This window comes from Callorhinchus milii, unplaced genomic scaffold, assembly GCF_018977255.1.
Source record: "Callorhinchus milii isolate IMCB2004 unplaced genomic scaffold, IMCB_Cmil_1.0 Scaffold13, whole genome shotgun sequence".
Lineage (NCBI taxonomy): Eukaryota > Metazoa > Chordata > Chondrichthyes > Chimaeriformes > Callorhinchidae > Callorhinchus > Callorhinchus milii.
The window spans coordinates 739,151-761,549 of record NW_024704754.1 but is presented as its reverse complement, the minus strand read 5'-3'; the positions used below and the strand labels follow the sequence as shown (position 1 = coordinate 761,549).

General features: G+C 42.8%; 1 protein-coding gene across 1 annotated transcript; it reads right to left on the bottom strand.

The window, feature by feature from the left end:
* Positions 1-181: 181 nt before the first annotated feature.
* LOC103183757 (glutamine--fructose-6-phosphate aminotransferase [isomerizing] 2) lies at positions 182-20,953 on the bottom strand. Its single transcript, XM_042339994.1, has 19 exons — positions 20,869-20,953; positions 14,465-14,572; positions 13,442-13,546; positions 12,855-12,980; positions 12,275-12,333; positions 12,033-12,167; positions 11,032-11,093; positions 10,006-10,085; positions 8,125-8,239; positions 6,901-7,064; positions 6,055-6,150; positions 5,783-5,880; positions 5,243-5,363; positions 4,761-4,918; positions 3,431-3,545; positions 3,036-3,163; positions 2,126-2,293; positions 1,387-1,548; positions 182-878 (listed from the first exon to the last, which is right to left on the bottom strand). Exons 1-19 carry the CDS (start codon positions 20,873-20,875, stop codon positions 834-836), a joined length of 2,052 nt encoding a protein of 683 aa, XP_042195928.1. The 5' UTR covers positions 20,876-20,953; the 3' UTR covers positions 182-833.
* Positions 20,954-22,399: the final 1,446 nt, after the last annotated feature.

Genomic DNA, 22,399 nt, shown 5'->3' with positions numbered 1-22,399 from the left:
CCTACACCAGTCCTCAGTAAAACGTCAATGCTTCCCCTGAAATGACAATGGCCAGGACATTGAGAAACTCACTGAAGAATGCCATGGGATCTTTAACATCCACCTGAACAGAAAGGTGGGGTTTCATCCAAGAATGTTTCTCAATGAACTTGGCTTTAAAAAAAAAACTTGTAAGATGTTGTATAATGCATCATATATATTTTAATAATTTGGCTCTTACATAGCATTAGCAATTTAAAAATTCCTCATGTATGATAATGAAATGAGTTGCAAAACAGTCCCTTCATACTTTACTTACAAACTCAATTTTGTTTAAATTGCCGCTACATAAATAAAAATACATTGGTGTAAAGTACAGTCTCAGCAAGCACAATCACTAAGGACACCTTTGACAAACATAAAAATTAATGCAGTCATAAATAATCTAAAAAGCCACGTATAATATAGAAAAGTACGACAAGATTTAAAAATCTTACATGTGCATCTCTGCGTCAAGCTGTAAATATTGCACAGTGTATGGATTCATTCTATGCAGCATCTGTAAACATGTTTCCTCCCAACTTTCAAAACAAGGCAGCTACATGAATGAGTTGTAGTCTCCACCGAGAACATACAATGAGGCACTTTATAGCATTCACATTACTACAAACTAATGATTTTAAAGCACATCTGCAATTCTCACAATTGATATCAATTCACACGGTCCCAATTACACAGGATCGGCATCAAGTTGTACGCTTCACATTCGGTAAACACCAACACCACAAAGCAAAGATAAACTGACCAAACTTTTAAAAAAAATTGGTCTTCAATGCTTGGGCTGTTCAGCTGTTTCACTCAACAGTAACGGACTTGGCTAGGTTTCGAGGGAAGTCAACCTGAAATGAGAAATTCATTTCTGTTAGTTGCTTATTTCAATAAATACAAATGATAGTAATAATAATCCTTGCATTGGAATTAGCGCCTCATCACACGCCTGCATGGAAGAAGCAAAGACCATTTGGCCTAACAAACCTGTATCTTCCTCAGGTCATGCATGGTCTATCCTTCATCCCAACTCGTGCAATCACCAGAAACATTAGTACTCCCTAATAATAATAATCCTTGCATTTGATATCGCACCTCATCGCATGATTGAAATGTTTTCAAAGCACTTTTTTTTGAAGGATTACAAAAAAAGAACAGAACAAAGAAAATATTCACACTCTCAAGTGCAGAAGGAAAGTTAGGCTGAACAAATTTAAAATAGCGAAGCATGTTGGCTACATAACATAACAGCTTGTTGTTGTAGTGAACAATTTGAACTAATCAAAACCCATCTGCACATAGTAAGAGCAGAACATCTTAAGTAATATTAGTATTATTATTAAGTAATGCAAAACTCACATCATATCCTCGAAGGACAGCCAAGTGAAAGGAAAGAAGCTGAAGAGGAATGACGCTGAGGATACCCTGTAAGCAGTCAACTGAATGTGGAATCGCAATGGTCTTGTACGCAAATTTCATACTCTCCTGATCATCCTTCGAACAGAGTATTATTGGACGGCCCTACAAGAAACAGTAAGCATTACATAGCGTTAACAAGTGCACATTGATTATTATAAAGTTAATACACTATACAAATGGAGATTTAGTCTTTCATTAATTTAGATTTGCTAAATTTAATTTTTGAATTGAGATGCAAGTCAAATTAATCTACGAAAATCTTTTGGTTGACTTTTTAATTAATCCAGGCTGAATAATCATTTTATCTATTATGATGTGAATTCGGAGGTTAAATCTCTACAGCAATGCGAACAGATGGATAATTGTTTTAAAAATTCCATTATAAAATATCTCGCACAAGTCTGATTTATGCCCCATATTTTCAGGTGGTATTATATTATTACTGACAATCCAAAACTAGAACAATATTAAGAACATAACAATTTGCTGGCAAAAGAAGACCAAGGTCTATCTAGTTCACCTTCCACCATCCTGGCAGTTGCTTGACATGTCGTGTCCCAAACTACATACTGTGTCCCTCAGATATTATTTTCTAGCAGGAATCTATCTAAATGGTGCTTGAAACAAATGTCTGTCTCCCTAGACAAAAGAAAAAGCTCGACGGTCATAGCAGGTGTACCTGTCGGGCAGTGACTTGTTGTAGAGCATTCTGACACTTGTTGTAGCAAGGGTCCCTCATGACCACCATTATAACTGGCATTAGCTTATCAATTAAAGCCAAAGGGCCATGTTTCAGCTCTCCAGCCAAGATCCCCTCAGAATGCATGTAAGTGATTTCTTTGATTTTCTGTTAATAGAACAAAATAAAGTGGTGTTATATAATTACAAAAGTCAATATTTTGCCAAACAAACAATTAATAAACTAGATATGTTGTGCTTATTAACATTAGAAAATGTGAATTAGAATTACAGCAATAAAATTTAATTTTAAGCAAAGTAAGTTTGCAAAATACAGATAATAATATGAATCTAATAAATGGGCTCAAACTGCATAGAAGGATAATCTAAAATGCTCTCTACCAATGCAATGAGTTTAAGCAAGGGATAAGCAAACAGTTAGTGGTGTAATCCAGAAAATAAATACTGACATTCCTAGCATTGAGAAACAGAAGATGGAGAGCAAGAGAAGCCAAGATATACAATGTGCTGAGAAATACATGTGGAGAGAAAGAAGAACTTGCATTTTTATAGTGCTTTACATGTCAAAACATTGCAAAGCACGTCACAATAATTAGACATTTTTAGACATAAATGTGGCCTTGGGGCCCACCACGAGGTGAATGGCCGATTAACCTGGAGGACTGTTGGCCGGGTTCCTGGATGAAACCATCTTCTCTTTTTGAACACACCAAGGAAACTGTAACGAGCACCCAAATATAGGAAAACAGAGGACTAACCCTAACCCGATCTTAAGGGTGGCACCTGCGACAATGGAACACTCCCTCATTTACACCACGAAGCTTCACAACATGGCCTCAAACGGTGACTAATTATGAACCAAGGAATACAGTTGGAGATGATCGACTTACTAACGCTCCTTCTAGGCATGTGGCGTAATGGTAACCACGTCCCATAACCAGGAGGGATTTATGCTGGAACAGCTCATGGGCCAGTTGCTGAATCTTTTCATCCAGGGACAGAACTTCCTTAATAAGGTCTGGGGATTAATTGGAAAGAATAAACGGTAGGTTAAACTAAAAACAAAAGTCGTGCAAATATAAACTGCATTTGATCTGGAGAAACCCAGGTGTGCAACGTTGAAATATCACAAGACATTTACACTCCCACGAGATAAGTATACATATACAAGCACTGAATAGGAAATGGGGTTTTAAATCGTATGAAGAAATGATGGATTTGATAAATATATCATCTAGTTGAACAATAGCACAGATGGTTATATTAACGTTGAACAAGACTTCACCTGGTAGGGAATGCAGGCCACAGATGATCTCCTTTCTCCGCTGTTGCATCGAGATACGATCCTCAGACATCATGAGGCCAAACATGATTAAGGAAACAAACTGGCTGGTGTAGGCCTGAAATATAATACAAGATAAAGTACTTTAAATGTTGCATTTCATATGAAAAAAAATTTAATCTGATGATTACTACTTGAAATGTCTTATTCAGTTCTAAGAATGTGGATCCCCACCATCAGCGGTCGAGCCTTCAGTCACCATGCTACCATGCTCTGAAACTCCCTTTCTCTACTCCACATTGCTCCTCTGCATCAGTCTTCAAAAGCCACCTAAACAACTGCCTTTCTGACTGTGCCTCCCCCAACCCCCACACCCCGCAGGATGTCCAGCACCATGTATGTAAAGTGCTCCAAGACATTACTCTATGTGAAGGCCAGTATATAAATCCAAGCAGTTGCTGTAGTAATGGGGACAGTTCAGTGAGTCTACGCAGAACTCATTCACTCGATTGGATTTTAATGCTACCATAAGGATTCAGTTTTAGAGTATTGCCATAAGTTGATGTTTTGCCAGGTATCACCTCGCTTAACCTTTCATTTATTATATGTTGGCACACTAACACACTGTGCTAGATTTGAAAACATTTAAAATTACTAGCGAACACAGTTTTTAAGAAGGGGAAGGCAAACTGATCAGTTACAGCTGTGCATATCATCCTCGCCAAAATGTCAACGCTAACAGCCTCCTCTGCGTAAAGTTTCTCGGTCTCTGGGTTTTCTCCAGTTTCCCTCCCTGAAGCATCCAATTTCAAAACAAAAATTTTTTGGAACGATCTGCCTGGAATCCTAGAGTAGAGCACCTCCAGCAGAGAGATCCACACAAACAGCATGATGACCACAAATGCAGTAGGTCCTGCTGGCAATAACATGAGAGCTAATTAATCTTAATATTAGGTATAAACACCAGCTATTCTCTCATTGAAACCATCTGCAATGGTAGATGGTAATAAAGATTTAATTTAAATAAAAAAATGATTTCTTAAATCCTACATTCAACTAAATCCTCAGAAATAAATACAGAACATGTCCAAAATATTCAAAAAGGTATTTTGCCCAATCAATCACTTTTTTAAAACTCATTGCGTCTTTGAGGGAAATTAGGCTGGAGATAAGGCGTTTCTACATAGCTTTCAGGGCTGAAAGGTTAATGAAATGGGAGGCACGAATTCCTAGCACGATGTTCAATGGGGATATGTCAGGCATGAAGTACCGTACTCGGTTAGAATCTCCAGTAGGAGTTACATATTTGCATTGCAAAGAAGTAGTTACTGACCTTTGTGCTTGCCACTCCAATTTCGGGTCCTGCATTAATGTGCACTCCACAATCGGTTTCTCGTGAAATGGAGCTTCCAACTGTGTTTGTAACACCAACAGACAACGCACCACGACTCTTGCAGTATCTCAGGGCCATGAGGGTATCTGCAGTTTCACCTTTTAGGAAAATTATGAGTTAGAAATCAATTAACAGAAATACAATATCTACCAAGGCTACAAAATCCATTAAGCCGCCATAGCGCAATCGTGTTTATGCAGTTAATTTGCAACAAAATGATCATTTATTTAATGACAAAACTAATTTGATGATAAATCGAACATGTAATCAAAAAGTAGGTAAATCAGCAATTCTCACCTCTTTACAACTGCAACAGATACATTTCCCTCATGTAAGCGTGCATAAATGTACAACACAAAAAGCATTATTATAAGGAAGCAGCAGCAATGGAGTTTTAAACTAAATTTTAAACACATACACACCTGACTGGCTGATAAAAAAGCAGACGTCGTCTCTGAAAACAGGAGTGCTTCGATCGAGGAAATCGCTTGCAAGTTCAACCATTACTGGGAGTTCCGTCAGCTCTTCCAGGACTTGCCGTGTCTTCATTGAAGAAACAAAAACAGGTCACAAGAGAAAAGTTCACAATATTATTAATAAAATAATCCTTGCATTTGATATAGCACCTTAACACATCGTCGAGAAGTCTCAAAGCGTTCACAGAATACACTGTAAAGTGCAGTGACTGTATTTTGTGGACAAAATGCGACAGCCACAAACAGTCGTGGATTGAGTGCTCTCAATAGAACGAGCACAAACATGTCAGGTCAAATGCTGTAAGTTCTGTGCTGTAAATTTATATGCTTCTTAGATTACCTTTTCATCTGTTTATGCATTTAATGGGAACAGTAAAAACTTTTATTGAAAGCTAACCATCTAAAGAATACATACTTGCGGGTAATTGGCTTGCTGTTACGCATAGTGTAGAATTAATTTTCCCAATGGGAAATCCTCAAACTTACTGCCATTCCAGCGTGATAACTGGTCCCACAACCAATTAATATCAAGCGTCTGCATCTTTTGATTTCCTTCAGGTGATCTTTCAAACCACCCAGGAGAACTGAAACCAAAGACAATGAATAACTGAAAACCTTGGTGTACTATGGAAATAATGTTCAAGGCACTGATTTTTAATATGACCTCAAAATCATTTCAAATTATCAATACATTTTCATTTTATAACCAAGTTCAAATTCCAGATAATCTTGGTGAAGATGAAGCGGACATTAATTACCTCGGTTACTCTGGAAATTCACTCTTCCTCGCATTGTATTAAAAACAGATTCCGGCTGCTCAAAGATTTCTTTCTGCATGAAAGCCTTGAAGTTACCTGGATCAAAGATAAGATTGTTTTTTTTAATTTAAAAAAATACACCTTGATAATTTCCTCACTCCAAGTTTTCCAACACTTAGTAAGTCTCCTGCTTAAGCTGCTTTGATTACGTTTTGATTGACTGGTCACTTCTCTGGAGTCTGAGCTAAATATACAGCAAGTCCGATTCAGAAGGGGAAAGCAATCGTAACAATTTAGGTGTGATCTGTCATCGGGAGAGCAACTGAACTACAGGATACTTATCGTATGACTAAGTACAACAGCAGAGCAACAATACAAAGGCATTAGGGAAAATATTGGGCTCCACAAACGCTGTACTTGATAAGATTTGCGACGCACCCTAATGACCTAATAGCATCAAATTGTAGGCGAAGGTTAACAAGAGCTCAGGAGCAGGGGGGATTACTGATGTCACTGAAGCACCACAGGAGGGCAACTAGTTTAACTGCTTGGCTGCAGTACTCCCAGAGCCTGACTCACAAACCAGATTACCGAGAACACCACAGAGGGTCGACTGAATATTCCATTGCCAAAAGAGTCAACCTTGGAGCCAACTCAGTCCCACAGAACACCTCCCATTACTCTTCTCTCTCGCTCTCTTCACAACACGATGCTTACCAGCTACTGATGCTTTTACTCGGAAAAACTTGGTTGAAACCTTAAAAAGCATTCAGTCGACGAGCATCAGATGAATACAGATTCATTCTTTGATATCAGCAATTCTACTTCGGGAATCGACTTTCTTGCCTTTCATAATTTGCTGCAACTCCATCTGGAGAGTCTGTATGGCTCTCGAGGTCACCCCTCCTACTGATCGTTCCACTCGGTGAATGGAAAGCTGACCCTCAGCCACTGCAGCGACATCATCGTCTTCCAGGAAGATGACCTGGTTTGTGTGCTCAATGACCGCGCTGTTAAAAACAACAATTTTAGAGGCCGCGACAATATATCCAATCAGCAAGACGCCTTTGAATATTTAACGTTATTGTTTGAAACATAATACTTTTATTTCATAGAGCACTTGCTCATAGTCCAGAAGTCTCAAAGCGCTCCACAGGATTTACTGTAAAGTGTTTTTTGACTGTATTTTGTGGACAAAACACAACAGCCAGTTAGTTGCACATGACAGTGTACCACAAACAGCTATGGAGTGAGTGGCCAATTTTATTTAGGGGATTGCTGGCCAGGACACTGGGAAAAATTCTCTTCTCTTTTCAAATCTTTGATGTCTACCTGAACCTTGATTTAACATCTCATGCAAAGGACAGCACCTCCAACCCTGCCAAAACCGCATTGGAGTGTCATCTTAGACTATGTGATTCCAAGTCCCGAGGTGGGACTTAAATCCACAACCTTCTGACTCAGAGTCGAGAGAGCTACCGCTGCACCAGGCTGACACACAAGTGACATTAATGTCGTAACTCTGTGCGTGTGCGTTACCACTACACTGGTGACAATCAGAAACTGATTTTGTCACTCAAATGTATTCTATTACCTCAGACTTTTGCTGGTAACAACAATGAAATATCATTACACTTTTCCTGATCAAGAGCCATTTGAAACAGTTTCCCCATTTACTAAGGCCTTCTAATATTTATAGCTCAGCTAGTTTATATAGGACTGAATGTGTTCTTTTTAAGAATGCAAGTTTCATGTTACAAAACAGACAAGCAATAATGCAACAAAGCCCTCTGAATTTCCATTTCATCCCTTCTATAGACTTGTAATTAAATTATACAACTGTACCAACAAGTGGTCCAGTTATATCGTTAAATTCTAACAGCCTTGCATCAGATTTTGTCTGAATGGTTTAATGAACCTGCCTACGTTCAAAGAAACTCATTAAAGTTATCCTTCGGAATTTATCAGTAAGTGAAAAGTATCCCAATACAGCAGCCTTAGATGTTATCAGAGACCATTAGGCTGACTGCAAATGGGCCTTTAAAGGGAAAGCTAGATTAAAAAACTCACCTAGCATCAGAAGCAAAGTAGAATTCAACAGTCTTTTCTTCTCCGATGGGGTACAAACATGTGGAGCTTTCAGTTTCAATTTTCCTCGTCTTCTTACAAGCATTTGTATTATTACCTAGAAGGTTTAAAGATACTTAAGATAATTGAATGAAATTCATTTTAACCAAAAAAAGTCACACTGGAAGGAAATGTGAAACCCCTTCTGGAAAAAACACTCCCAATTGCCCTACTGGCTCAGTGTATAATTTAACAAGAGTAATGAACCATACACACTACAAAGGGTTCAGTTCCCTTGCACAGCGAGCTGATTTCAAGCAGGGAAGGACAATAATATAAAAATAATAATCCTTGCATTTGATACAGCACCTTTGTCTTTGAGACATCTCAAAGCGCTTCACAGAATATAATGTAAAGTGAATTAACTGTATATTTTATGGGCAAAACGTGGAATTAGACTTATTGCCAATTAGCTAGCAGGTGTCTAACTATTGAGTGTCTTTGGTGGACTTCATTGAATACTGGGTGAGGATAGAATCAGGTTTGCCTGAAATTTCCCCCAACAACCACCCAGTCTCCCAGCAATTAATGTCTAGACTCTATGTATGAACAATACCCACTTGGGTGAGATGCTGGAAGATTGCCACGAGAGCTGCAACTGTATCTCAATGTGAATCAGCAATTTCAGTGAGGGGAAGGGAGAAACACAAATGGAAATAGAGACTAGATCTTACCATAGCCCAGATTAGTCAAGCGTTAGTTGTGAAAGGACAGGATAAATCATTCCACACATGATAAACCACAACCATTCTGGAGTCACACATTATCATTTCAAATGATCTTATTTTGTGGTTAACCATTTGATTCAAATTGTAAACATTAGCGAGATTTTATCTGGAATATAAAATTACATTTTGTATGGTTATCCAAGAATCAAGGGTCAGGTTTCTCAACTGATCTCACACTGAGTTTCAAAACGATTCTCTGGATTGATGGTATATAAAACTGGCTCATTTTATAGGAATTAAAATGAGACAGACGAGCTACTAAGCTTTTAGGTCTAAACTGCCACACTGGTACGCTGGCTGGGGTATGTATTGGCAAAGATACAGTCCTTCATACAAGACTTTAAACCAAGGTCCTGTCAGCCTGATCAGGTGGATGTTAAAACAGTATATGAAGAGGAGTTGCTCCCAGTATATACAATCTTCCAATTAAATTGGTCAATCACCTCTTGGCAGTTAATGAGGACAGGGATGCATGACCAGATGGTTGATATTTTAGGTGAGAAGAGAGTAAGAAACATGTGTTGAGTCATAATTGGAGACATGGCCTTGGGCCAGAATTAGTGGTAGTTGAGCCTTCTTATCTCAGTCACTATTTTTCCGTTTGCAAGCTGCACTTTATTACCCAAGTCGCGTTTTTACCAACATGGTCAAGATGCAATCAGGGATAGAAGGGGGAATGTTTTTATGAGTTTGTTTTTGTAAGATAAACCAGCTGGCAAACTGAAGGAAGGGTTAAGCAAACAAGTGGGTATAAATGTAGTTGCTGCTTTTCCTGAGAAGATAGAAGTCAAAGAAACAAGACTCAAAAGAAGAAGAAATTCAAATTACACTGTTTCCCGGATCGGTAGAATACCTTTCCATATTATGCACGTTGCCTATATAAAGGTTTCTTAAACGGAGCATCGTGAGCTAGATTATCTCAGTGTCCGAAAACTTGAAAAATCTACAAGTGAATCATTTCATTTAAAGTAAACAAAAGTAATTAAAATAGTGACTTTTTTAAGTCAACAAGATGTTGCGACATGATGAGTACTATATGAAATAAAGCTTTGAGTACTAAAATAAAGGTATTAACCTTTATTATTGATTAACTTACGTGTTTGGTACAGGATTGGAATCTGGTCAGTAGAGAGTTTGTGCTTGCTGTGAACGCCAATCAGCAGTGGGCTGCCTCGTCTAAAGGCATTTGAGAAATAAAATAAATATGAATTGAGTTTTTAAAAAAAACAGGGGATCTCAACAAAAATCAGAATCAGCATGCGTTAAGACTCACGTCCTATGGAGAACAACATTGGGATATCACAAATTTAACCTTGAGCAAGCAGTTTTGTTGTGAGAGGGGATCAGAACCTTTTTTCAGAAATTCTTGTTGGTTTATAGCAACGAAAAATTACATTTGTATCCTGTCTTTAATGTCAGGCAGATTTCCCAAGGTGCTGGATAGGGGAGGATATACATCCGAGCTGGGGGCTGGGATCAGGAGGGTGGAAGGCGATCGAAGGTGAGGTTGAAGAGTGTTTCTTTTTAAACAAAAAGTTCCACAAAGTACATACACTTGACAGTTGTAATGTATTTGGGAAATGTGCCTAAATCAAACTTTGTAAATTAACAAATTGGCACTGGGCCTCATTAATAAAAACGAACTCATTGATCTTCATTTCGGGACAAACTTCTCTGTTTAGGGTTCACTTCATTTCACTGTTCATTGAATGACATAACAACCTTATGTGTTTTCTTTTCAGCAACATTCAGAAAGAAACCATTATTTGTACAAGCCCTTCATTTAAGATTTATTCACTAACTTGGAAGAATAGACTCTATTCACTGCCTTTTTTTAAAGCATTGGCTTAGAAAAGAAATAAGAGCTGCACACAGCAACATTGGTTATGGTCACGCATCACTAATTCATCCTCATAATAAATGTGTTTAACCATATGCACTTCTTTTTCTAGAATAAGTCAGACTCCTGCACCGTCAAGCGCTCCGGGACGCTACATAAATGTGAGTTGCTGTTGTAACGGTAGGCTACAAATTGATGAGCTTTCACTTAAGAATAAAAGTACATTGAAACAAAATAAATGCATTATAATAAGAGGCAAAGCACTCAGAAGTTCCCACTAACCTAGTGGCGATGGCTTCACCTGGGAAGTGACTGCTCTTGAAGACGAGTGCAAATGCTCCTTCCTGCCAAATTAAATGTAGAAATCAACAATGGTCTAACCTTAACCAATCTGAATTTCAAAAGGGACAAGTTTAGCAAAATACAGAAGGCGTTATGAATCAAAGTACTCATTTTTTCCCTGTAGAAGGCTCACATATTTTCCTGTAAGAGATTCTCTATAAATTGCAACAAAAAAGGCATTCTTTGACGTTGCGACACATGGGCAGTAAAAAAAAAACTACACTTACTTAGTTTCGGGAAAACAAGCAGTCTCCAGATAGCTGTGCTGGTGATGTAATAGGCATAAAACACTTTCAGGAAATGGAAGCCCCCCCCAACCCCCCCAGTTACATATGAAACTAAATCCCAGTAGGATTTTACATGGCTATCAGGTTTATTTTCCTGGTATACAGTGAAAATGAACCAAAAGCACATTTTGTTTTCTTTTCCAATGTTCTTAGATTTTGATTGAACATGAATTTTTGCCAAAAAGTACAATATGTTCGATGGCAATTGGTCAAATCACATTATGAATTTGTGGTTTTGTTTAAACCTCACTAATTAATTCCATGGATGCAGTAGCGCAAAAAAAAACTAACTGTAAAAAAGTAAAACGTAGAAACTAAATATTACAAAAACAAGGCTCACACACGGTTCATTTTATCGATTTGTTACGGGAATAAATCAAGTTTGATAGTTTAGAAAGAGTCTTTAGTGGTGCTTCCTGCACTTGTGTAGTGTACAGAAAGTGACGGCAACAGTGACCGGATTACCCAGAAGTTGGCCTTTTTTTAAAGTAGGAAGCTACCTACTCAATGCCAGGTGTGCCACACGTTTGTTAAGTGGACAGGTCCACAGGACACTTGACTGCACTCTAAATGAGGCTGTGCTATTTCGAAGGGTGCTGCAAGGGAGTTCCCATGTATTCCATTAAAGGCAAATAAAAATAATCTCCTACTTACCAGTTGCTCAATGACCCTTTTCACTAAAGTTGAAAACCCAATGTCTTCATATTCTTCGTTGTCGTACACATACTTGATCAGTTTAGGAATCACCTCGGTGTCAGTTTCAGATTCAAACTCGTAGCCTTTACTTTCCTATGAAGGAAAACAACAACATAAACACTATAGTTACAATTTCCAAAACTTTGGTGTTGAGCAATGAATTTTTTTCTTTTTTAAAAGCTGTTTTATAACAATCTTACCAGAAACTTCTTAAGATCATTGTAGTTCGTAATAATTCCATTGTGAACGACTACAAATTCTGGAAATTAAAAAAAAATTGGAAGTCAACACTCTTCCAAATGCAAGGATAAAAAAAATATACAATACAAATAAAGGTCACGAGGCTGCAACAGATTACTAGTCCTCCAACACTGCTCCCTGATGCAAGAAATCAAAGGGTAGAAGCAGATGCCTAAACCACCACATGCTTAAGATAACTTCTTATTCTGCAACGTCAATGGGTCAATACACAAGTACTGAGTCAGCCCCCACCCAAAAAAAAACCCTGGAGTCAGTCAATACCTGGTCTTTGCTGAGAAGTGCTCACATTATGGCAGTGGTGCTCTAAACTGAGCATTAACATTTCGATGTTAAGGGTAGTTTTTAAAAAAGTTATGTGAAATGATTAATGAGTTTCAGAATCCAGCCAAGACTTCGGGCTCGACTAATCTTCATGAACTACTCAAAGCTTCACTGTTGTCATCAGTATCCCTCAATAGAACCACAGCCTTAGAACTGACAACCAGCTTTATTCCAACACCAAACGTCTTGATCACGTACCATTGCTTTTATCAGAACGATGCGGATGACTGTTCACTGCATTTGGCACTCCGTGAGTAGCCCAGCGAGTGTGAGCAATCCCAAAGTGGCTTTCAAATTCCTTTTCTACATCCAACTCCTCTTGTTCTGAAAAATGAACCATTGTTCTATTTCAAATACTGAATTCAGAGCACGCGTTATATTTCACCGTAGAGCATTCTAGATGAGTTACGGTTATAGAATTAACTGGAGTAATTAAAATAATTAATCATTATTTGATTGAATTAAGATAATTAATTAAAGATGAATCTTGGGCAGATGACACGGAGACCATTTTTGATACAAAGATTACGAAAGTAAACAGTTAACATGTGTGCAGGTTAGAAAGGAGGCTTCCACCTGGGAAAGGCATTCAAGCACTCAGGGTAATCAGAAGTTGACCAGGGGAAGACATGCCAGATATGTAATCCAAAAGAAGTTCTTTGGAAAAATCTATCCTTCAGGTCACATTATTTTGCAGCAATGAAATCAAAAAAAAAAAAAAAAGGAGGTACAAGAAGAAATACAACTATAGCTCTAACCGGAATTTATGAACATTTGACACTTACTCTGCAGCTCTTCCTCCAGCCCCTTCACTTTCCCCTGGTTCCTGAAAAGGACAATGTGCCCATCCTTCTCACAGTCTTTGTCGCAGTCTCCATCAACTGCTATTCCTGCAATTAAAACACGACATTGATTCGAAAATGAAACTAGATGAACTTTATAGATTTTTAAAAAACATTATGCACTCTCCAGCCCACCCCCTGGTTTGAAACCCATGGGTCCATTTATCATCAGCTAACCCAGATACAAGAAAACCTGCAAAAACAGTTAACTGGTCCAATGTCTCACTGGCCAGATTATGAGAGAGGCACAAAAAAATGGCCAACTTCTGGGTCACCCAGTCTCCGCTGTCATCACATTCCTACGCAGGAAGCGCAGCTAACAACATGCCCTTCACAAAATGATGTTAGTGGTGGTTCTGGCGTGAGCGTACAACTCATAGGAAGTGATGTCAGGAGCAACCCGACAACTTGGAACTTGGATAGTTTTTCCAACACCATAAGCCAGGTGTGTGAGTTAGAGGAGCCTTGTTCTATCAGCAAAGCAGGACTATGTTGAACTCCACAAACATGATTCTCCATGAACTGAGTGCCAACAGGTAATGGAGCATCAACCCTGTCCTCAATCAACTATATTCTGTGGGCATGCTCACTTTACAGTAAGAATCATTAGATAGCTGTCAGAAGCAGAATGCTGGCTGTTTCTCCTTTTCTTTAGCCTCAAGTTGCTGAAGCCACATCTGTTAAATCAGCAGAGCCTGTGGATATCAAATATTGAACCTTACAGGTCTGTATGTCTCAGTATTTCTGATTACAGTTCTTAATCAATTGACCCATTGAGGAGCCACTTGCATTTTTTAAAAAAATGTCCAAGAATGAAATGCTTCTAATTCGCGAGAATACTTAATTGGTTCAACTTAAAGCACAGCAAATAGTGCTGCAGAAAAGGTGTTCTCAAATGAAGCCCTTTTTCCAATCTGACAGTCGAATTGTATCAGAAAAATCTTGATCTGCAACATGAAGGTTTACCTGCTGAATCGTACCCTCTGTATTCAAGCCTCTGCAGTCCTTTAATAAGGGTCTCAAAGATCTCCTTTCTGGTGCGAGGGACTTTATAGTTCAGATATGCAAAGATTCCTGTGAATTAATTAACATGAGTAATTAGTAATAATATCCTTGTGTTTGATATAGCGCCTTATCACGTCTTCGAGACGTCGCAAAGTGCTTCACAGAATATACTGTAAAGTGAATTGACTGTATATTTTGTGGGCGAAACGCAGCAGTAATAAAGTATTACTGCCAGAGATTACAAGGGTAAATAAGGTATTCAACTAGTGTCACTCTTTTAAGGAATTTTTAAATTCTATAATAATAATTCTATGTTATTCAGATTATACGGCAAGTTTATAAACTCTGAAAACAATATCTCCTTTAGTTTTGCAAATTTGAAGTTCAGCGAAGCAAACAATCTTACAGACTCAAAATTATTTTATAAGTAGATACGTAGACAAGTAGTAACTGAACGGAAACAGTTTCTTGGCCATCATCAAAAATAAATTAAAAAACTAAACTGCTCCAATAGAAAGAACTTGCATTTTATGGCACCTTATTACATCAATACATTTCAAAGTTGCTTCACAGGTAATTATTTTGTAGGGAAATAATGGAGGAACATCTCACAAACAGTTAAGTACAGTGGTGGAGAACCAATTAATCTGAAAGAATATTGGTCAGGACACAGGGAGGAAAACTAACATTCTGTGTTTGAATAGCATTACATTTTATTTGACGTCCACTTCAAGAACAGGCCAACAGGACCGTTAAGATTTAAGAGCTCATACAAAGGGTGACACCGCAGTGCTCTCCAGATTAGTCAAATCCTGATGTGGTCTTAAATCCACAAGCTTTTTACTCAGAATGACACCTACTGAGCCTGAGTGGTGGTGGGGGGGGGGGGCGGGAGTGGGGGGGGGGGGGTACATATCAGTGCCATCAGTGAAGCAGTTTATGAGAACTGCTTTCTCCCGCTGCCAAGTGCACTGACGATGATGATGTGCACTTCAGAGCCAGATTTTATTCTTCCAAATGCATATCGTCACAGCAAGTTACATTGGCAGTAATTGGATCAATGGCATGGAACTATGTAAGAAGTTTTCAGATGTTTTAATAGTTTGAGAAACTGCATTACCTCAGATGAGGAATTAAGACATTTAGTGTGTATGGCTTGGTCTCGTGTGGATTATCTGTTAGCCAAAAGTGCTCTAATTAGCCAGTAGGGAAGTTCTTTGAAGTCATGGGAAACAGTGCAAGTTCTGCGTGCTGAAGATGTTTTCTGAGGATTAGTCAGAACTAAGCCTAGAATCTGTTATGGACCAAGTAAACTTCAGACATTTCCCCATCTATTGTGGGTATTCTTGAATTTTCATCAGAACAAACAGAAAACTGAGAAGAATAAAAATCTATGCATAAACTAATTTCAAAAGGACTAAAATGGCACCTTTTGCAATAAATAATAATCCTCGCATTTGATATAGCACTTTATCATGGTGCCAAAATGCCTCAAGCACTTCACAGCATTCACTGTAAAGTGCAGCGCTTATGCTAATTGTTGGCAAACGCGGTCGCCAACCTGCGCACAGAATGTCCCACGAGCAGCCATGGGGTGAATGACCAATTTTATCAGGGGAATTTGTTGGCCAGGACACTGGAAGCAATTCCCTTCAATTTTTGAACAGCGCTATGGGATCCTTAATATCTACACGAACAGGCAAATGAAACCTCGCTGTGAAGTGTCATCCAAAGGAGCTCAGCACTGCATTGGAGGGTCAGTCTACTCAATGAACTCAAATTCCCAACAAGAAAAAGTAATCTTATGTTCGTGTATCACAAGCTTGAATCTCAATTTGTATTTGTCAAATTAGAAAATGTCTCATGGCGGTGAGGAAGGGAGCAGAAAACAATCAAGTGAGATCAAACATCAATTAACTCTGCACTGCTCATCACAGGGATCATTTATTCAAACTAACAGATCACTCATTAGAACAAACACTTAAATCGATTTCTTGAGGCACATACAGCAACAGTACTATGTTTTCACATGAAAATAATCCAAGGCTTATTGTAAAACACTGTACATTTACCCTGATCTATTCGTATATAACCAAACAGCTTCAGCTGAAACCTCCATTGCTTCCACAATGCTCCCTCTATGTTTTCAGAAAAAGGTTGGTTTTCCAGCTAAACCTCGTTTTGCTCATGCACAGTCAGACCAGAAGGCATACAAGTCCCCAGAGACTACTTTCCTGAGACCATTCGTCTCAAAGTGAGCTGCCAGAAGAGCTGAACTTCATTAACATTTCCTGCATCGAAGTCAAACAAATCTTACATTCAGTACACAGAACTTCTCTGTTCCGTAGAAGCTGCACAGTGAAGTGGTATCATCATCAACCAAAACTACAGATATCCCTTTTTACCGAAAACAATTTAAAGAGATACTCTACTTGGATTGGTTAGAATAGCAGTTTGTAATCGCAAATTTACTGAAAGTGCCCACAATCACTACACTTTACAGTGCATCTGTGAAGCGCTTTGAGACAGACGTCTTGAAGATGTGATAAGGCGCTGTATCAAATGCAAGGATTATTATTATTATAAAAAGCCAGTGAGCATTGGATACTAGATCAAGCATCAACTGGAACAAGCAATGCAGAATGCCACAAACATTACTACACCAGGAACCTCAGGCGAGTCACATCCACACCAAAAGCCAAGTCATTCATTCCTAACAGAAGCCTCACAGCAGGAAACCTGATAACCTACTGATTTTTATTGTGAAAGAGCTGAATGCATAAACTCGCTGTGCTATTAGGGCGGCTACCCTTACTTTCGTAAATAATGGAAATGAATGCTTCACTCAGAATGCACATCAAATCGACAAAGTATTTTAACAAGTGGCCAGAATTTAAAGATACGACTCATTGAAAACGATAATAACCAACAAAGTTCAATTACTAGGAAATATGAAACCTGTTTTACTACACGCAGCTCTTCAGTCAAACTTTCAGTTCTGCCTTTACCTCAAAATTCAGAAACGAATGTCTTTTGGGGATAAAAGCAGTCCCCAAAACCCAAATGCAACTAAACGCAGCTAACAATTCACATGGATGAGGAAATCTCGTCATCTCTTCAGCCCATCAGAATAGGCAGTGAACGGTATGACTGATGCCGTCTACAAATGCAATCCAGGCATTATTTCATTATTTCACAATCGGTGGTCAACAGTTCAATTAACTTCTTGCGTAGTGTGAACCTGACTACAGCTCCCCCTTCCCTCACAAAAACTGCAACAGTCAAGAATTGCAAAAACTGCAAAAATCAAGAATTCAACCTAAATAAGGACCATATTTCAGAAGCAATACCAACCTCTGGTGTACAGTATTAAAACAGAATGTATGAAACTGGCATCTTGTGCAATTTTATAGATGTTTTGCACTCTTATTGTACTGGTTGTTTGGCATTTCTGAAGGTTTAAAATATTCTCACTTCAAAACGCAGAATTCTCCATTGATTCGGGTATCATAAAAGTGATTTGTGATAATAGGGGAATTCAAAACAGCACATTTAGATTTAGAAGGGAGACTGCACAGACTGTACGAGCCTCATTAAATGTAAGTAGCCCACATGCCTCAGGCAGGCAGCAAAGAGAAGATTTGACAACGATACAACATCACTGGGAGAAAAAGACGGTCTTAAAATGGAGGTAAAAGACAGTTTTGAAAACCGGGTTCGGCAGATCTTACACTTGAAAAGTTTGTCGCCCTTCACAGGATTCGAGGCAATCTCGCAAAACAATTTAGTACAGTGGTTCAATGACCACATGAGATCAGAATCAAGAATCAAACCATCCGCACCCCCCCCCCCCCCCCTTTACACACACAAATTATCATTTAAAACTGCTCCAACAACTCCTGACTGGGAACAACTTAATCAACCCAGCAACGACCTGACTCACTCCCCACCTCTCAAGACAGACCTGGAACCCGACTGCCAGGTCTCACTTTAGTCTCAGACATCGCTAGTTAACTGGATCCTTGGGACGCAAGGAAAACAGTAAAATCCGCCTAAAAATAAAAGTTGAACTCAACAGGTTCTGGACAGATGAGAATGTTCCTGGCGCCTTATCACGTCTTCGAGACGTCTCAAAGCGCTTCACAGGACACACCGTAAAGTGAACTAACGGACTGTATATTTTGTGGGCAGAGTGGCAATGCCACCAAAGCTGCCAATGAATGGTCTGTCAGTCTGGTTCTTACTTGTAACTGAAGTCCCTGAATCGCAGCCCCAGGGTTGGGAGGTCGGCATTGAACCACATGGGCACCCCCTCACCCACCCCCTCAAGCAACCACACACACACCCCCTCACCCACCCCCTCAAGCAACCACACACACACCCCCTCACCCACCCCCTCAAGCAACCACACACACACCCCTCACCCACCCCCTCAAGCAACCACACACACACCCCTCACCCACCCCCTCAAGCAACCACACACACACCCCCTCACCCACCCCCTCAAGCAACCACACACACCCCCTCACCCACCCCCTCAAGCAACCACACACACACCCCCTCACCCACCCCCTCAAGCAACCACACACACACCCCCTCACCCACCCCCTCAAGCAACCACACACACACCCCCTCACCCACCCCCTCAAGCAACCACACACGCACACACACCCCCTCAAGCAACCACACACGCACACACACACCCTCACACACCCCCTCAAGCAACCACACACACACACCCTCACACACCCCCTCAAGCAACCACACACGCACACACACCCCCTCAAGCAACCACACACGCACACACACCCCCTCAAGCAACCACACACGCACACACACACACCCTCACACACCCCCCTCAAGCAACCACACACACACACACACACACCCTCACACACCCCCTCAAGCAAACACACACACACACACACCCGCTCAAGCAACCACACACACAGCGGCCCAACCGGCCACACACAATTAAAGGGTGGGGGGGGGAGGGGGGGTTGAAAAGCCACGCCACATACATGGTAAGGACCTGTGGCACCACAACAGCAGCACAACTTGTTCCTTTGGATTTTCAGAATGTTCCATCCCAAAACAAACCTCCCCCCCCCCCCCACCGCAACAACAACAACAACGTGCACTTACACAGCTCGCGATCTTCGCACGGGGTAGCACCCCAGAGTTAGCTCCCCCCACAAAACATACAGTCAGCGCACCTCACAGTGCGTCCTGAGAAGAGCTTCGAGACATCTCTCGGGGGGAGACGGGGGGGGATAATAATCTTTGCATTCGATACAGCGCTTTTCACGTCGGGAGGACGTCCCAAAGCGCTTCACAGAACACACTGTCAAGTGAATTGACTGTATATTTGTGGGCGAACGCGGCAGCCAATTGCGCACAGCAATGTCCCACAAACAGTCGTAGATTGAAAATGACCAATTTATTATTGTTTTTGGTTTTGGAGGGATTATTATTAGGCTCTGTGTGGAGTGAGGAAACTTGCCCGAGGTTTGGCCCTGACCCCTCGGGGATTGAACTCAGGTCTCTCACTTGCAAAGCGAGTGCTCTAACCACTGAGCTACAGAACTCCAAATGGGATATGGGGGGGGGGGGGGGGGGGGAGAGAGAGGGGTGGATGGGGGGGGAGACAGGGGGGGCAGACGGGGGGGAAAGACAGGGGGGGGGGAAGACAGGGGGGATGGGGGAGATGGGGGGGGGGGAGACAGGGGGGATGGGGGGGACGGGGGGGGGGGAAAGACAGGGGGGGGGGGAAAGACAGGGGGATGGGGGGATGGGGGGGGGAGACAGGGGGGGGTGGGGGGGAGACGGGGGGGAGACGGGGGGGGGGAAAGACAGGGGGGGGGAAAGACAGGGGGGAGACGGGGGGGGGGGGGGGGAAGACAGGTGGATGGGGGAGACGGGGGGATGGGGAGACGGGGGGGATGGGGGGTGCCCCCAACCTCTGGAATTCCATCCCCCCGTCACTCCCTGTCTCGCCGCCTCCTTCACGTCCCGCCTCAAGACCCTCCTCTTCGACCGCGCCATCGCCCCCCCCCTCCCCCCGGGGTCTGAGATGCTGTCACTGTTCGGCGTCTCAGGACGTCCTCCCGACGTGAAAGGCGCTGTACACGTGTAATGTCGCTGTTGTTGTTGGGGGCGGTGGGGAGTGGGGGGGAGCGGGAGGGGAGGGGGGGGGGGGGAGGGGGGGGGGGAGCGGCGCGAGCCTCTCCCTCACTGATGACGGTTGGTCGTTTAAAAAAAAAACCCTCCTCCCCCCTCACAACAACAACAACAACAACAACAACTACTGGACTCGGGCTTTTGGACGACAGATCGGTTGTTTTATTGATTATTCTTATTCTTACCGCACATCGTGTCACCAACAGCGGCGGCGGCTCCCGGCGACCCCCTCCCTCACAAACCCCCTCACACACCCCCTCCCTCACACACCCTCTCACACTCCCCCTCTCCCTCACACACCCCCTCACACACACACCCCCTCACTCTCTCCTCACACTCTCTCTCTCTCACACACCCCCTCACACTCTCTCTCCCTCTCTCCCTCACACACACTCTCTCTCCCTCTCTCCCTCACACACACTCTCTCTCACTCACTCGCGCGCGTTCTCTCTCTCTCTGTCACCCACAAACTCTTTCCCTTCACACTCACCCCCTCTCCTCAATCACACCCCCTCACTGCCCCTCACACTCCCCTCACAGCCCCTCTGTCCCCCACACTCCCCTCTCTGCCCCTCTCACTCCCCTCACACTCCCCTCCGCCCCGGTCTCTGCCCCGCCGCCCATTGGGCACTGGCCTGGCTGCGTCAGCGGCACGTGGTCGGTGTGGGTGGGGCTTCCCCCCCAGGTGTGCACCACGCCCCGCCCCCCACCCCCTCACACAGGTGTGCACCCCCCCCCCCCACAGGTGTGCATCTCTCCCTCCCCCCCCCCCCACAGGTGTGCATCTCTCTCCCCCCCCCCCACAGGTGTGCATCTCTCCCTCCCCCCCCCCACAGGTGTGCATCTCTCCTCCCCCCACACAGGTGTGCATCTCTCCCTCCCCCCCCCCCCCCACAGGTGTGCATCTCTCTCCCCCCCCCCCCACAGGTGTGCATCTCTCCCTCCCCCCCCCCACAGGTGTGCATCTCTCCCTCCCCCCACACAGGTGTGCATCTCTCCCTCCCCCCCCCCCACAGGTGTGCATCTCTCTCCCCCCCTCCCCCACAGGTGTGCATCTCTCTCCCCCCCCCCCACAGGTGTGCATCTCTCCCTCCCCCCCCCCCCCACAGGTGTGCATCTCTCCCTCCCCCCCCCCCCCCCCACAGGTGTGCATCTCTCTCCCCCCCCCCCACAGGTGTGCATCTCTCCCTCCCCCCCCCCACAGGTGTGCATCTCTCCCTCCCCCCCCCCACAGGTGTGCATCTCTCTCCCCCCCCCCCACAGGTGTGCATCTCTCCCTCCCCCCCCACCCACAGGTGTGCATCTCTCCCTCCCCCCCACCCACAGGTGTGCATCTCTCCCTCCCCCCCACCCACAGGTGTGCATCTCTCCCTCCCCCCCACCCACGGGTGTGCATCTCTCCCTCCCCCCCACACAGGTGTGCATCTCTCCTCCCGCCCCTCCAGGTGTGCATCTCTCCCTCCCCCCCACCCACGGGTGTGCATCTCTCCCTCCCCCCACACAGGTGTGCATCTCTCCTCCCGCCCCTCCAGGTGTACGTCTCTCCCCCCGCCCCTCCAGGTGTACGTCTCTCCCCCCGCCCCTCCAGGTGTACGTCTCTCCCCCCGCCCCTCCAGGTGTGCATCTCTCCTCCCGCCCCTCCAGGTGTACATCTCTCCCCCTATGCTATAGCACCTTATCAAGTTGTCTCGAAGCACTTCACAGAATACACTGTAA